The sequence below is a fragment of the Myotis lucifugus genome, unplaced genomic scaffold, assembly GCF_000147115.1.
Source record: "Myotis lucifugus unplaced genomic scaffold, Myoluc2.0 scaffold_21, whole genome shotgun sequence".
Taxonomy (NCBI): domain Eukaryota; kingdom Metazoa; phylum Chordata; class Mammalia; order Chiroptera; family Vespertilionidae; genus Myotis; species Myotis lucifugus.
In genome coordinates, this window is record NW_005871069.1 from 369,140 (window position 1) to 386,775 (window position 17,636).

At 45.1% G+C, this 17,636-nt stretch overlaps 1 protein-coding gene across 5 annotated transcripts in view; it reads left to right on the forward strand.

Annotated features, from left to right (window-relative positions):
• Positions 1-17,636, forward strand: part of SLC22A23 (solute carrier family 22 member 23) — a 179,177-nt gene that overhangs the window by 44,583 nt on the left and 116,958 nt on the right. For 3 of the 5 annotated variants that reach the window (XM_023751389.1, XM_023751388.1, XM_023751386.1), the window contains one exon: positions 714-775. Coding sequence is in view for 4 of the 5 variants with exons in the window: in XM_023751388.1 (XP_023607156.1) it covers positions 714-775 (62 nt within the window). In the remaining variant the exon portion in view is untranslated. Of the gene's footprint in view, positions 1-620; positions 776-17,636 lie in introns of all 5 variants that reach the window. The other 2 variants (XM_023751387.1, XM_023751385.1) reach the window with 1 other exon arrangement.

Sequence of the window (17,636 nt, forward strand, 5' to 3'; positions counted from 1 at the left end):
TGGGCTTCACTTTCAGGTTCACACCCATTATTTAAAGTCGAACTATCTTAGTTTAGTCTAAGTTTAGTTTAAAAATGACTTCTCATCATACAGTTGAAACACACCGGCAGCTGGCTTGGCCCCAGCTCTGGTAGGCTGTGTGAGGTCAGGCGCCTGACTAGTTACCAGCCCTGACTAAGGAGATGAAGCCACTTCACTCAGTGTCTCTGTTGACTTTGGTGCCAGTTCCAAAGGTCAGTGATTTCTCAGGACATTTTATGATGGGTGTGTCAAGGTTTACATTTGGGGAGTTGTTATTGATTTTGTTACTCTTGCCTTGAATTATCCTCCTATATACTCAAAAATAGACTTACCAACAGGAATTGGGTTCCTGTTTCAGTTCTATTATGCAGTAGCTGTTTAATCTGGGCCCCTTTTTCTGCACAATGAGGCGGTCGAGCTACATTTCCCCCAAGGGCCTCTCTGTCCCTAGATATGCCACAGTGGGTCTGGACAGTGGGAAGACTTTTAGTCCAGTACTCATTCAGCATCGATTGAGCACCTACTGGATGCTGGGTTTTCAAGGCTGGTACCACGGTCCTGTGTAATGATGACTCCTAACGTTTCCTCTCTGTGCACAGGGTCGGCCGGCGGCCTGTGCTGCTCTGTTCCATCATCTTCATTCTGATCTTTGGCCTGACCGTGGCCCTGTCCGTGAATGTGACGATGTTCAGCACACTCAGGTTCTTCGAAGGATTCTGCCTGGCTGGAATAATCCTCACCTTGTATGCATTACGTAAGTAGGAGTCTTCCCAACCCGTCTTGAAGAAATTGGTGGAAGTGTTTATGGCGCCTACGTGGTTCTGGGAAGGGGCTCTGTGCTGGTGGTTTGGGATGGCAGTCTTTTGGAAGTGCAAACTTGAATGGCCTCAGCTGCTGTGAAGACGCTTTCCCAGGTAATGTCATCCAACACCCAGTCTATCCTGGTCTCTGGCGTGGGCTCAGGACACATCAAAGGACACGAGGGCTATGTAACTGCTTGGAGAAGCAGGGATCAGCCCACAGCTGGTGTGGAGGAGCTTTTGCTTTCTTCCAGAATTTTCTGTGTTAATGTTCTGTGCACTTTCAAGTACAGCACATCATTAGGCATCCCTGTGCTTGGTTCCAGAAAAACATACCCACCACTGCTACCCTCTGTTCTGGGCTCAGTGTTCTCATTGCCTCTGTAAGAGTTTTTCTTCCAGCCCTGGCTGGATAGCTAAGTGGGTTAGAGCATCGTCCCAATACACCATCAGGGCACATACAGGAAGCAACCAATAAATGCATAAATAAGTGGAAAAACAAATTAATGTCTCTTTCCCAGTTTCTCTCTCTCTTTTTTTTAAAATAAGTTTTCTTACTTTTTTTTCCCCTATAAGGCTGTGCAGAGTCCGAATTATCCACATTCTCATGTGCCTGGATATGGCTTTAAGTGGTCTGGACTCAAATCCCGTGCATTGGTACTAGAAGAGTAAATGGCAGTATTTGTTAGTATTTGCTCTTTTTAGGGTGAAGAAAAATTTTTCTGCATTAATTCCTCATGTTTGTTGGACATATTAACTCTCCTATCCAATCTGGTTATGTTTTACTTCTTTGAAGTTGGTGTTTTCTAGAATACAGCCACAAACCCCTACGAAGGAGGGAGGTTTTAGGCATGAATGTTTTTACTTATTTTCTAGTTTTTATGCTTTCTAATCACCTGGTGAAAAGAAGTGTTAGGAATAATGTAAAATTATTTATAATATGTTTTGTCTTTTTCTTTTCCTTTAACAACATGGGTAGGAGTCAGTTATAGATTAAGTAGCATTTTCCAGTGAGGTCAAATAAGAATAGTCCTGCTTCTCTTAAGTGCGCTTATTAAAACTAGATAACACACCCTAACCGGTTTGGCTCAGTGGATAGAGCATCGGCCTGCGGACTGAAGAGTCCCAGGTTCGATTCCGGTCAAGGGCACGTACCTTGGTTGTGAGCACATCCCGAGTAGGGGGTGTGCAGGAGGCAGCTGATCGGTGTTTCTCTCTCATCGATGTTTCTAACTCTCTATCCCTCTCCCTTCCTCTCTGTAAAAAAATCATAAAATATATATATTTTAAAGAACCCACAAAACTAGATAACACTTTCAGGTTACTTGAATTTTTGTCCCTCTATTATCTAGAACTAGAGGCCCAGTGCACGAAATTCGTGCACTGGGCGGGGGGGTCCCCTCAGCCCGGCCTGCACCCTCTCGCAGTCCAAGAGCCCTTGGGGAATGTCCAAGTGATGGCTTAGGCCTACCCCCTGCCCGCCCCCCGCCCCCTGGCTGGGGAGCAGGCCTAAGCCATCATTCAGACATCCCTAGTGCTGCTGCGGATAGTCAGTGCGTGTCAGCTCCTGCCTTGAGCGTCTGCCCCCTGGTGATCAGTGCACATCATAGCGACCAGTAGTTCCACCGTTCAGTCGATTTGCATAGTCGCCTTTTATTATATAGCATGGGATCAGGCCAAAACTGGCCTGCAGGATCGGGCTGAAACCGGCTCTCTAGTATCCCCCGAGGGGTCCCGGATTGTAAGAGGGTGCAGGCCAGGCCAAGGGACCCCACCAGTGCATAATCTGGGCCGGGGAGGGACATGGGAGGTTGGCCAGTGCGGGGAGGGACTACAGGAGGGCTCCAGAGCGTGTCCAGCCCATCTCACTCAGCCCCGATAGGCCAGACCCCAGCAGCAAGCTAACCTACCGATTGGAGTGTCTGCCCCCTAGTGGTCAGTGGACATTATAGTAACTGGTCAACCTGTCGACTGTCTGTCCCCTGGTGGTCAGTGCACATTATAGCGACTGGTCGACCGGTTGACTGTCTGCCCCCTGGTGGTCAGTGCATGCCATAGTGACTGGTCAACCAGTCGACTGTCTGCCCCCTGGTGGTCAGTGCACATCATAGAGAGCGGTTGAGTGCCCTTAGCATATCATTAGCATATTATGCTTTGATTGGTTGAACAGATGACTGGACACATAGCATATTAGGCTTTTATTATATAGGATAGAAATATAATCTGTAACATAGTGTTAGAGTCACAGAGAAGAAATGGGCATAGAGAAAGGCTACAGGTATATTCTCTGAATCCACAGTCAGCAGTTTTGTCATCTCCCAACACTGAACTGTTTCCAGTCTATTTGCATTTATTTTGGAGCCCTTGCTTCTTAGGGAGTTCTCTAGGAATATATGTGTTCCAGGTCAGTGGGTCACAGTCATGGCTTTTTGGAGGTTTTATTTCTTTGAACAGCGTGAGTATTGGGCTTAAAAGTTTCCTGGTAAAATTCCTGTGCTGTTTTCTGGTCCTGCCCACCCATTGGTCTGTGCAGAGGAGCAGCTTCCTCACCTTTTTTAAAAAAAATGTTCTTATTAATTTTTTTTTAGAGAGAAGGGAAGGGAGAGGGATGGAGAGATAACAATGTCGACGAGAGAGAAACATCATCAATTGGCTGTCTCCTGCGTGCCCCCTACTGGCGATCCAACCTGCAACCCAGGCATGTGCCCTGACCAGGAATCGAACCATGACCTTTTGGTTCCTGGGTTGACACTCAACCACTGAGCCACACCGGCCAGGCTCCCCACCCTTTTTTTGAGGAGACTCCAGGCCCTGCTCTCAGACACTCATTTGAGCTGCATCTGTGTAGGTTTGTGAGGCTTCTGGTTCTCCCAGGAATCTAGGCCTTCCTTGAGGATGGCCATTGAAGGGGACAGCTGTGCATGTTGACAAACTAGAATAGCTGCGCTTCAGAAACTTTGCAGAGAGTGTAACCTCAGCCTAGCACATGAGTATGTATCAGACTTGGAGAGAATATCAAGCACAGATGACATATCGGTTTTATCTTGCATGCCAACTGCTCATGATAGATTGAGATTGCTAGCGAGCCCAGGGAGCTCAGGGCGCTGGAGAGAACACCTTGATCCATTAGCCACGTCTGCCTGGGAGAAGGAAGATGGGTGGGAAGGGCTGCCTGGACCTGACACTCACCTCTGCACAGATCCTCCCTGAACTAAGCCAGACCAGAAGAGCACTCCCCCTGAACTACATCGTTTCAGCCTCACATAGAATCGTTTTACTGACTTGTGTTGTGATATCATGCCATTGGCTCTGTGAAAGTTGTTGCTATATTTACTGTAAAAATGAAGCTAAGGCTGTTTGTTTGTTTGTTTGTTTTTTCAGGAGATTGCATAGTAAACTCTTTACAGTAGGAAGTTCTCTTTCCTTTCGGAACCATACAAAGAATGTGCTTACCCTTGGAAATTGCTGTGCTTTTGTCTCATAGGCACAGAATCATCTGCAGGCATCTGCAAACTTTGTTTCTGTAAAAAGCCAGTTAGTAACTATTTTAGGCTTTGCAGGTCTCTGTTACAACCACTCAGCTCTGCTATTGTACCACGAATGCAGCCATAAATAACATGTAAGTGATGAGGTGTGGCTGCATTCCAATAAAACTTTATTTGCAGAATAAGTGGTGGGACAGATGTGACCAGCAGGCTCTATTATTCCAGCTACCGATGTAAGCGAGTCTCTCTGTCCTTTGACTGCTAGGAAGCTTAGAAAGCTCAGAGTCTGATCTCGCCTGTGCGTGGGCCTGATAGGCTGAGCTGTAAATCAAGCCTCTCTCCTAATTTCATCTAAACTTTCCTACTGTAATTTCTCCTTTGTCCCATTTCCTGTCTCTATAATATAAGTGTTATTTTATTACATGTATTTGTATGAGCAGTCTTAAATTTTTTCTGAAATAAAGCAGGGAATAAATAGTTATTGTTTTCTTAGATTGGAATTACATATGAAACATCATGATAAATACCATTGCAATGAACAAAATTCCAAGCATCAACCAGTGGCCCACTGTCTGAGCTAATACAATATCTGGTATAGCAAAATTAAAATAAAGCAAAAGGACATAAATGATTAGTTGGAGTTCACTGAGATAGTATTTAAGCAATATAAATAAGGGGCCAATGATTGAGAGACGGCAGAAGAGCTAAGCTTGGCAGGGGAGAATCAGAGAGAGGCCTTAAAGTTGTGATGGGCAGGCAGGATTGGGGAAGGATGTGATGCTCACTGGCCTGGGGCAGCCCTTCTCTCTGTCAATCCTAGATCAGGACACTGATGGTGACCAGAAGTTAAGAGACAAGCTCCCAGTCAATAGGGCAGATGACTGAATTTCCAGATCAGTGTGCTTGCTAGCATTTTATACACGAGTAATCCATGGGCTTAGTTAATGTTTAAGAATTTGTTTTGCTTAAAGGAAATTATTGATAATCTCTGTCACAATGTTGAAGTATTTCTTGACTCTAAAGAGAAGTTTTAAACTTTTGGGCATTGATTGTTTGGAAAATACATTTTTAATGGTCCGGACTTTTTCTACTCCTTCACCATGTGGTTTTCATCTCACTAGGTGTGCTGGAAAGGCCTGCACTTCCTCAGAGAGAACTGGATGTCATTCCTTTTTTCAGTCTTGCAGGTGCTTGGCAATGTTTGCAGGGAAAGTAATGATTTTTGCAGATTCCCGTTTCTTGTGTAGCCTGTGGTGTGGGTGGACTCTGAGTTTTAAGAAATGCTGCTGACTTAGGAAAGTTTCTGCTTTATATGCAAGGCTGCTTGAGGATTTCTCATGCTTTGGGATTTTTCTAAGGTACATTCCAGTTAAATACTCTCTCCTTTAGACTTTTGTTTCCTTCAAGTCAACATAGGAGCATGTGGTTGCTGGCTAGGACATAAAGCAGAGATTATTGGCATCTTCCCCAGGAGCCTTTACATGGAAGCAGAGTGCACACTGGCGAGAGCCAGAGAGAACAAGGGAACTGAGAGGGTGTGTGCAGGCCTGCAGTCTGTTTCCTGCCTGCCTCTGAGGCCACCCGGAGACTCTGAAATAACTAAATGTACTTGGGCTACATCAGTAGCTTAATTGTACCCCTTTGCCTCTGAGCAACAATAACAAAAAAAGGTAGAAAATCTTAGCTGGGCAAGGGGCAGGGAACTACAGATCCAGGAAAGAGGAACTAACCACTTGATGGTTTATGAAAATAAAAGTCTTATCAAAGACTAAAGAGAGAGGCACGTTTCATTCGAGTCAGACATGGTTTGTGGTGGTGTGAATTCTTTTTCCAGCTCAGACCAAAACATTATGGACAGGGTAACACAGAATTGTTTAAGATGTGTCTTTCAACAGAGGCCAGTGGGAGATTATTGCTTTTTAATCTGATTTGATGCTGGATATAATAAGTCCTGTGGGAGAAAAATATTTTTTGAAACATGAATACTTTGTTTTTCTTCTCATTTGATCTATGTCTTCCCCTTCTCTACCATTAAACTAACCCCCCCCCCCCCATTTGAAATAATAAGCACTGCTTTTTGTTGCCAGAGACTGTGCCCAGTTACTGTGGGCAAGTGAACATCTTTTATTTATTTATTTATTTATTTATTTATTTATTGCCTAATAACAATAAATAATTTTCTTGAGAACTTTTCTTAAAGCTTCATATTCTCCTAATAACCCTCCTTATACCCAGATAGCTTTGTATATAATCAAGGAGTGACCATAAGTTTCACAGGTGACTAAGTTACTGATTACTTTACAAAATTAGAAGCCAAGTCTTAACTGGTAAACAGACTCAGAAAACTCTCCAGTTTGCCTTGGGCGGGGCGACGTTCTCCTTCTCACATTGCACGCATAGCCTTAGACTCTCACTGAAACGGCTGAGTAATATCTAACGTGCTGGGGTGAGGTGACTTTTTCCTCCTCACTATTGCATCTGTTTCTATAATGTGATGTTTTTCTGAACTAATATTCCTTGGAACATATTTTATTCGACAGGGTTATTAAGCATCATAGCTGTGCTATACATTTTTAAAAATCACCTGAACCAGACAGCTCCGTGTAGCAAGTTATTGAACTGTGGAATGAATAAAGTGAAGATTGCTGAGCTGTAGAATTAGTAGAATGGAGATTGCCACTGTCCAATATGCATGACTTCAACGGTCTTGTGCTTCACTTCCTCTGGGGAGGGAAGGTTTCACGAACGCATGCTTGGTTATGGTCATCTATAGGTCTCTCTCTCTGCGCCCCACCCCTTTGCCCCCCAACTTCAGATACCTGGGCCTTCCTAATGGCAGCAATAATCCCGTTCTTCTGGTGGGACCAACTCTACTGACGGTTTTTCCACCAAGGAAGTGAGTCACAATTTCCAAACACCTTTGACAAATTATTGTATATATTTTTAAAGAGCTTCAGAAGAATTTCAGTTGTATCCAGGTTCAGGCTGGGAAGTCAGAGCGATTGAGGTTTCACCCATGTTTGTATTCACTGGAAACACACTGCTAACCCTGCAGGCAAGCTGTGAAAAGCAAAGGAGTAAATGCATCAGCAAAAGTCCCGAAGCCCTTGTCCTCCACCACCCCATCTTCCTCTGCCACACCCCTGAGGAGTCACAGCGCCTGGTGTAACCGCAGTGTTGAGTGACCACAGCTCCTGGTTGGGAGTTTAATCCCTAGGCAGGGACGTGTGGCAGCTGGTCAAGGCAGTGCTGGTCACTCTCTGAGACTAGAGGGCTGAGTCATCCAGCAGGGAACCAAACATGCCACCGAGGACTAATGTTTCTGAAAGTTGTACCAGCCCTTCAAACAAAAATTATTGAACCTCTCTCTGTTCCTACTGAATATTAGCCAACCTTGGATTTATAGTAAGACTTTTCTTTGAGGGGAAAAAATGAACTGCCTGTATGTCTTTAAGGGCTTGTAAGGATGTATCACCTTATCTGCATGTTAACAGTGGAGCGTCGAGGGCAGAGGAAGAGTAAGTGGCTCTGTGGCATCGTTGGGACGCATACACCCACTTTTCTTTTGTCCAGAAGTTAGGGCAAGGGAATGTGTAAGTAAGCTGCTAAGTGCACATTTCTTTGGGTGTTTTGAATTCATTGAAGATAGTCCTATCTCAAAATCAGAAGGAAAAACAGCAAATATGTAGATATCTGGCATTTTAAAATTAGAGTATTTGGTGGAGGATGTTATTAAATCTGTGTGTGTCCCTAAGGACTAAGTTTCCCCCAAACTGGTGTGTGAGTGCTTCATTTGAAACAAAGCTGGTCCTCACACTATAAGGGGAAGCGGACAGATCTGGAAATCAGGAGATCCGAGCTGTAGTGTAGGCTCCACAGAGGACCAACTCTGTGTCTGACAAATTGCTTTATCTCTAAGCCTCTGCCTCCCACTCTGTAAAGCTGGGGCACGGGTTTTCAAATTTTGTACTATGGGGTCCCTTCCCTGAGCCATTTGTGGGGAGAAATGGGTAGAAAACAAAAACAAATGGATTCTATATGACCCTGTTTAATACTGCTGTAAAAATAACTAACAACAAAACCAAATGGAAAACCTCTGTCTCCTTGTATCTTCCAGTTTTAGAATTCTGTGACCTTTGAATTCTAAACTCAACCAGTAAGCCTCCTTCAGTGTTCAAGATTTTGTAGCTCTTGGAAGGGGGGCACGACACCAGGGGTGCTTGCTCCCCAATGGTGTCCTTCTCACACCCACACGTTAGAGTTGTCGGACTTCCATCTTTGCTTTCTGTGAGGCTGCTGCACTGTGTCTACCAGGGTGATCTGGGAAGAGATGGAGTGATAGGGGAGGATTAATGGTTAACAGCCTCTCTTTCCCCATGGTTCTAGACCTCATGTCAACAACTCCCTTCCCAACCTGTCTGGCTCGCTCAAGTCTCCTTTCTTACCATACTTTTGCTGGGTAGACTCACAGGTCTATTCCAGGAATCCTATTGCACTCTATAAAATTTTCTGTTCTCACCTAGAAAAACAGGATGAGACATAAAGCTAAAAGCTGTGCTGCTTAGAACAGGGGGTTGAGGAGAAGTAAGAAAACAATATTGGACTGATTTTATTTTGTTTTATTTTTTCACTCTTGATACAAAATAAAAGAGAGAGGAAATAAATCATTTACCTGAAACCAAGTAAGGATACCAGGCTTCTTCAAAACGTATATGGGGGAAGTAAAATCATTATTGGTTTGCCAAGTCTTATGTTAGATGTTAGCAAAAAACATGATCTGGGCTGAGAGGACAGAGAAGCATAACTCAGATGATGCAGGGCCATACTATCACTCATGTAGTTAGCCACTGTGTTACTCTGTGTCATGCCAGATAAACTCTACTGCAGATAGTTTATTTTGTTTATTGGTGACTTTCGTGGAAATACAAGACTTCTTTCTCCCTCACTCATTTGCTTGGCAAACATTTGAGGGCTTACTGGGTGCCAGGGGAACAACAATTGGTTACCTTGAGTACTTACCGGGCATTGCCAGATGCCTTGCACACATAGACACCCACTTTCCTGCCTCCAGGACACTCGGGTTAGTGAGTAAAGATGCAGGCACAGGCCCTGGTTAGAGAAAGAGTGCTGGAAAGTGACCTCTGAGTCATGAGTTTTGTAGGAAAGTAGGTGTTTGCTATTTGCAGTGGGTGCTCAGAGGCCAAAGGAGCCCAGTGTGTTTTGGGTGCTGTGGATGGTTAGAGACTGACGGAACCTGGTGCATTCTGGGTACTGTGGTGATTAGGAGCCGGTGGAATAGCTGAAATCACCTAGAGAAGAAATTGAGTGGAGATAGGAGATCCAGTTGAGGGAGAGGGGAGGGAATAGCCTGACTGATCAGTGGAAAGTACGAATAGGCTGATAACCAGGGAGCTAAGGAGGGTGCCTGATGAGAGAGTCACATGATGCAAAACAAGGATTGAGAAATGTCCATGGGATGAAGCAACCATTGCCTAGTAGGTCAGAGGCAACTGGAGCAAACACAACTTTAATTCAGTTTAGTGATTAATGTAATCTAAATTATTTCAAGCAAAGGTTTTAATTCATGTATTCCCCAGAAGAGTACTGTCTTGTTATTATATCAAATGTTTTAGAAAGAAAATACATTTCTTATTGTGATAAAAATAAAATTTACCATTTCTACAACTTTTAAGTGTACGGTTCAATGGCTTAAGTACATTCACTTTTTTGTGCAAGAAAATCATGTTTTTAACAATGGTCAATATTCATCGTAATCGGGTAGAAAAAATTGAATTGGAAGCCAAATCAGTAATGACTTTTTCCCCCCCAAGTCACCTGAAACTAAGTTAGCATGGCTCAGTAACTGGAAATTCACAACTACAGCTGAGTTAGAGATGCCTGTTTGTTCTCCACATGATGTCAAGGGAACAACCATTGTGTGCCAGGGGAACAACACTGAAGGCAGGCCATGTGAGCCCATGTGCACGATCACAGTCAGCCATTGACCAGATCCGCGGAAGGATCCCAGCGCTGGACGCAAGCCAAGCCCCACCACTCGCGCGCGCACTGTGATCTTGGATAAGGTACTTAACGCTAAACCACTTTTCTCACCAATGAAAGATTGTGCGCAGGGTCGACAGCGTGAATGTCATCGCCATCAGTAAACCGTGAATATCTAGAGAAATGGTGGGCAAGTGTGTTTGTGGGCTGCTTCTGTCAACGTGCAGCCCGGGCTGGGCTAACCCTTCCTCTGGCAGCCGGCCCTCTCAGGTGAGGGCTCTCCGTGGTCGCAGCAAGCCTGGAAAACATCACTGAAGAGGAACTCTGAACTGGGGCTGGCTACTAGCTTATGGTCACATTGGAGAACCACTGTGGTGGGGGGGCATGAGGCTAAGAGCTTGCTTCATGATCAACTCTCTAGTGGCCAGCTTGATAAAGTACCTCTCCCTTAACATCCGTTCAGAGCTCCAGGGACTGCACTTTAAAAATCCGAAGCATGTCAGGGCCGGGAAAAGGTAGTAGACCAATGGAAAAACTCTCTGGACAAATCATACACAGGAACCTTGGCTCTCATGGACAGCAACACCCGAGTATTCTCACGTCCAGAATACTCGGTTAATCTCTGAGAAAATATACTGAAGAAATAGAACACTGGTAGCCATTGTCAAGATTTATCTTACACATGTTCACAAAAGCTCTCCCTTTCCCTTCCCGATATTACCAATTCTGCTTTGTAAAACATGCCTCTACACACTTTCTCTGTATTTTTAAACATGAATTCACACAGCCTGCTTGGCGTCCCCTCCTGCAGCTGCTGACCTGCTCTGTCCTCTCTGTGGTTGTGTTCTGCTGTGAATCTTCGTTTGCTTTCCTTCATGTAAGGATGATGGCAGTTTATTTGTGATATGATCTGTGTGCTCCCAGGATAGGTACCTGTGTGAGGAGTGTTGCTTTGAAATAGCACAGGGTTTGTTTTCTGTTGTGTTTCCAAATGAGTCTCCTAGAGGAAAAGCTGTTCAGGCACCACCTTCCAATTGCTGGTCCAAGGATGTGTAAGACCTACAAATATTGGTTGGCTGGTTTCGATGACCCTGCTGGAGAAGCCCTCCCTGTGTGAACAAGCCCTCCCAATCCAGATCGGCTGTTAGGGCCCATGTGCCCGAGGCTGAGCAGTGATGCCCTGTTAGGCTCTTTCTGGGTTGTGCGGACCCACCCATCTCTTCTCTCTGGAGTCAACTCCATGGCTGGCAGGCAGACTCTCCCTTTGCCATGTTTACAGCTCCCATTGATCGAGACCCTGGGTACCTTTCTGGTGATAGTCTGTGAAGTCGGACTCACAGACCCGCTGGGTGTCTTTAAAACTGTGACCTCTACCCTGATAGAAGCCAGCCTAGGGAGTCTGAGGAGCCAGGGAAGGGTTACACTGGGTCGGGATGCTCTGCTGTCTGCGTGGCATTCCCCATGACCCAGTAGGACAGCTCATGGGCCCAGGAGTGGCGTCCCCTCTGAGCCTTCTGCACGGAACACAGAGACCAGAAAATCATGGGTCTCTGATTGAGGGCTCTGCATTCCCTTCGTTTCCCACTCTGTGGGCCTTCGATGATTCTTGTGGGAAAGAGTACCTGTGTGCAGCCTGAGTTCGTTCTGTCCACTCCTTTGAAAGCTGAAAGGTGCTGCATCCCTTCAACCGGTGCCTTTGGGAAGCACCTCTGCCTGATATTTGTTGGGGGTCAGGTCTGGGCAAGGGCTCAGAACTCCCTCCAGACCACGGGCAGGGGAGGAACTAAGGACCAGTTCCTTCCAGCCCAGCTCCCCAGCCATATCAGTCTTACAGAAGAGAGAAATTTTGCTAGTTCCAGTGTGACTTGGGATTCATGACTGTTTCTTCCCTGGCATCTATTTAATTTGTCAAACTGGCATTGCTGTGTAAGGCGCTGGGCTCAAAATGCAGAGGCTACAAGGGGCTCCTGAGATGAAGGAGAACATGGGGGCAGATATAACTTATGCTTGTTGATACATATTCTCGGCTTCTTTGTGTTTGGGTGGGAGCATGTGACTGTTCTCACCATACGGGAGGTGCTTGCTGGGAGGCCCCTGGCCCTTCATCCCTAGTCGTTTGCTCTCTATTTAGCTGGCCTTAGTGTAGAGCCTGAAGCATGATTTTGTCTGCTATCCCATATATCACTTCCATGCATGCATAGATAGATAGAAAGATAGATAGGTGGGTAGACTCAATTCTTTCCTGTTGGAAAGAATCAGACAGTCTGATGTGCAGCGTTAGGCAGAGAATAGCCGAGGTGATCCTTGCGCTGAGACCTCCCTTCCTGTGCCCTCCAGCACGTGCACAGCATGAGCATGTAGTAAGGAGTAAAACAGAGAGACTGAAGAGGTCATGATGATAGTTGTTTGATAACAGTAATAGCTAGTTATTGAGCATTTTCTAAGTTCAGGTACTGGGCTAGGCTACTTATAAACACGTATTTTAAAACTTTTATATTGACTATATACAGCAGATCCTACTAATAACCTCATTTTACAGATAAGGAAACTGAGACCCCTAATCTCCGAACCGTATCTACTTCACTATCAGGGCCTTTACGCAAGAGCTAACATTTATTAGACTTTTACAGTATACTTTGATGCTGTGCCGAGTACAATATAGGTATTTCATTCAATCCACCCCAGAATCCTGTGATCTGGGTACTATTATTGTCCCCATTTCACAATGGAAACCTGAGTGTAGGTGAAGTAACTCGCCCAGGTCACATACCAAGAGCTAGAGGAGACGGAGCTGGACCACAGGTCTCTGTGGCTCTAGGGCTCATGCTTCTTAACTGCTGAGTTGGTCCAAACAGCCCTCTTCTCCTTTGACTTAAATATGTTGTTATAATATTATTTAAATGTGTGCAAACATCCCATAAGGAGTTTGGATTAGTTCTTTAAGAAAGTCTAAGACCAAATGTTAATAATATCCAATTTCAAAATGAATACAATGCAAATTAATGGTGGTCCGTGGATGTGATGGATGGTGGTTGTCTCCTGGAATGGAGTCACCCTTGCTGGTTAAATAGCAGGAAGGTGTAGCTTCACATTGAGTTTCATATTTTATCTGTTTTGGCATTTGGACTTGAAAAATTCCAGCGCATACAATGCCTCGTTTCACAGATTTTGCTGTCTAAAATAGCGTTAACAATTTGAAGGCTTTGCCAGCATGGAATACTCAACCTCCATATTTTCCCACTGCTCACGAGCACGCTTCCATCACTCACGTTGATGGGTGCCTCCTGACAGCTCTTTTAACCTGCCCGCTTCTCCTGAAGAGAAAGCTTGATTTGTGGCATTATTAAAAGATTAATTAAATAGGTATTTAATCCACTGATGGCTGGAAATGAGACGAGGAACCTACATTATTGCTTGTTTCCTTGTGCTCTTCTGCTAGTGAGCTGGTCTTACAGAAACCACAGGCACACGTTCGTGCACTCAGCCTGACACCAGGCTCAATCACTGTACAATGTGGTACCTCAGTTCTCCTGCTTCTTTATTCAAACCACCATATGTGTGGCCTTTCACAGTTACCTTTGGTCTTTGCAAGTGCAAATCTAGATGTGGCGTGGACTCAGAAATCTAGGTTATAGCGGCTGATCCAGACCACCCAAGTTACACTTACATTAATGTAGACTAAGATTTTCATTGACCTGAGAACATAAAGTTTGAAAATTCTCATAGACTGCCAAGAATGCATCCACAGATGCACAGTCTTCCCAGCCTGCTTCAGGAACCAGCATTCCAGAGTCTAGCCCCCTGGTGACCCACTGTCCCTGTCCTCATTCCTGCCCACTGCACCGCTGGCTGGGTGACTGGGCGCATGCCTGCTCCCTGTTCCCCTGTCCCTTCCATGATTCAGCTTCCACTTGGCCACTGGCCTTGTACTCCAACATCCTGAGGGCGAGGTACCTTCCTAACAGCCCCTCTTCCCAAGGAGCTCAGCCCGCCTGGTGTGACCTCTGCCCAGGGAGTCACCACACAGAGGCTGTGCAGAGATGCAGCAGAGAAGGGGCTGGGAAGCTTCCCCAGGGCTCAGGCCACAGAGGGACATGAGCACCCGATGACATGTTTGGAGTGGAGAGCTATCGCTGGCTTTTTGAGAGAGAGAGTTTGGGGGAGATAACTGCGCGTCACACCCTTCTTGTCCTTTGGGCTGCCACGAAGCAGTAATAGTTTGTGCCATTAAACAAACTTGAACCAGTAGTTTCCTCTTTGATGAAGAAGGCACCCCTGAAAAAAATTAAGTGGAGAACTAGACTTCCATATCTGTATTTCCCATAAATGAAATGCACCCAGATCACTCCGCTTCTTGGCGGTTTTATCACTGAAAAGATGGTCTTCTTCGCAGCCATCTTTCAGTTTCCTCGTTTCACGTGGGCTTCTTGCATCTGATGCAACACCGCAGACCCACCACGTAGAAGGGTTGTTGTCAGAAGTTTCATGTGAGCTTGGGGTTGTCCGGAGAATCGGGTTACTCTAGGAGACATGAGTCTTGTTCTTCCAAAGGATTTAATTGAATTACAGAATGTGCCACCCTGGGAGGCCCACGCTGGAGTCCTGGGATCTCACAGTGCCCAAACCCTGTTTTCCCTTTGTAATCATTACCCCAAAACACAGTGGTGTTCTCTGACCTGTGGCTGGATTGGATTTTCCATTTCCTTTGTGGGGTCACTGTAGGTTCTTATTTCATGTTCTCTTCAGGGAATAATTGCTCTCTTTTGCTGTTTTTCCAAGCTCTCCTTTTTGGCATGTTTGCTGTGTACCTTGTGACAGTGGAAGCGAATGTTTGCACAGTTGGCTTTTCGTTCCATCACTGCTGCTCTGGCGTCTGCGGGGAGGAGTGGGGAGAGTGTGCAGAGCGAGGGCTCTGCTGCCTTCAGCAGGCTGGAAGATATCCCTTTGGTTCCCATCACACGCCCCCTCTCGTTTTTTAAATATTTTTTATTGATTTCAGAGAGGAAGGGAGAGGGAGAGAGGATATAGAAACATCAATGATGAGAGAGAATCATTGATGGGATGCCTCCTGCATGCCCCCTACTGGGGATCGAGCCCGAAACCCAGGCATGTGCCCTGACCGGGAATCAAACCTCGACCTCCTGGTTCATAGGTCAACGCTCAACCACTGAGCCACGCCCGACCTCCTGGTTCATAGGTCAACGCTCAACCACTGAGCCACGCCGGGCAGACTCCCATCCCCTTTTTAAAAGGGATGGTAAGGCAACTTGGAATGAAAGAACAATGGAAAACCTTGGGATAATTACCTTCCAAAAAGTTATGAAGACCTCTGATCTCTTCAGTTGAAAATTATTAGGAACAGTTTATAAACACGAACCTGAAGAATTTGGGCAAAGGAGCAGGAACAATGGTTGTTACATGTCTAAGTTATGAATGAAACAAATGAAACCAAGTGGGGAAATGCATGGTTTTGTTATTTCCCCAATTCTCTCTCACACATACCTTACGAGACAAGGGAAATCAATGGTGGTAAACTATTGTAAAGAGGTTTAGAGCAGAGTTCTGCACGAGAACTGGCTGCAGTGATGGGAATGGTGTCTGCACCACGCAGCCCTCTAGCTGCCGGGCACATGTGGCTACTGAGCATTTGAGATGTGGCTACTGTGACGGAGGGACTGAATCTAACTTTAGTTCATTTTAATTAATTAAATTTGAGTAACCACAAGTAGCCCATGGCCACTCTCGGTCAGCTGTGCTGGAAATGTGGAATTAAATCATCTCTGTGTGATCTGTGTCACCACCTCTGACCTTCCCACCAAGTTCCAGATTCAGATATCCAGCTCCCTTGTTGAGTTTGTACTTGGATGTCCAATACGTCTTTCAAATGCAGTGTGGCCAAACAGAACCCTCATTCCAGTCTTTCCAATCTCAATAAATAGACCCACCACCCATGTAATTGCTCAAGCCGGGAACATTTGTGTCACCCTTTATTCTTCAAGTCCTCTCAGCTCTTTCTCCAAATTATATCCTGAATTCCTCATTTTCTCTCCACCTCCACTGCGGCAAAGCCACCTCGTTTCTTGCCTGGAAAACCATAGCACTTCCTGGTGGATCTTCCTGCTTCCCACTCAGACCTCTACAGCTAATTCTTCACTTACAACTAGGCTGATATTTATATACTCACCAACGTCAAACCCTCTGATAGACAACAGTAGCTTCCCTATGACTCTGCTCATGTGACATCTGCAGAGCTTCCTCACACCACCCATATACTCATCACCCAAATAATTCCTCTAGAGTCATCCACTTTTTTTCAAGCATCTACCACTCCCTGAAAATATATTTATTTATTTGCATCTCCATTCATACCTCCTAGTTGCTCTAGAGTGAACTCCACCAAAGCAGGAACTTATTATTCTTGTTTTCCACTGTATCTTCAGTACGTAGATTTGTACCTGGACAGAATGAGTGTCTATATATGAGTTGGCTGAATGAATGAATGAATTTATGGAACATGATGAAAACCTATGTATGCAGCACTATAACAGAATAGATATAATTGTAAAATATTACAGCTGGATGAACTAGAGTTCTCTTAGTTCAGTTTCCACATATTAAACATGAGGAAAAAGGACAATTGATATTGTCACATATATGAATAGTAGAGATAATTTGCTAAAATTTCTCATGAAAGCCTCCTGAACTAGACAGATTTGGACTGGATGCCAAAAAAATTGGTTGTATTCTAAACTGATCCCTCAGTCGTATCCTGCAACTATTGATTGATAAATTCATAGCAGCCAGAATAAGTTCTCAGTGACTTGGTGAGGACATATGTGTGCAAATGTTTTAACAAGCACAAAATGGGGGATGGTCCATAATGAATGATAACATGGGGTCACCATCTTCCTTTTCCTACCTTACCACTATTAGTCGACTCTCCCTGAGTCTTGGCTTTTGTCTTCGCCATAATCCCATGAGAGGGGCTGCAGCTGCTCCTCCATCCTCCGTATGGAGCATAGTGCCTGCCCCCAGTAGATACTCAGTAGGAACTTCTGAGGAATGAGTAATCATCACTACAAGATGGGAAAACTCTTGTCAGGGGGTACTGGGTAAGTTTAAGAAACTTTCCATCATTGTGAAGAGTCAGGGTATCATTTCTCTACATTCCATTGATGCAGTTCATTTGCTGAGTGGAACCGGCAGTGAACACGCTGGGTAATTTGTGTTGGTGTGCAGGGTTTTCAGGCAGCACTCCCAATTCAGGTTAGAGTCCTTGGCACAAATTCTGTCAAGCCTACAAGACCTGAAACTAATGTTTAGAAAATTT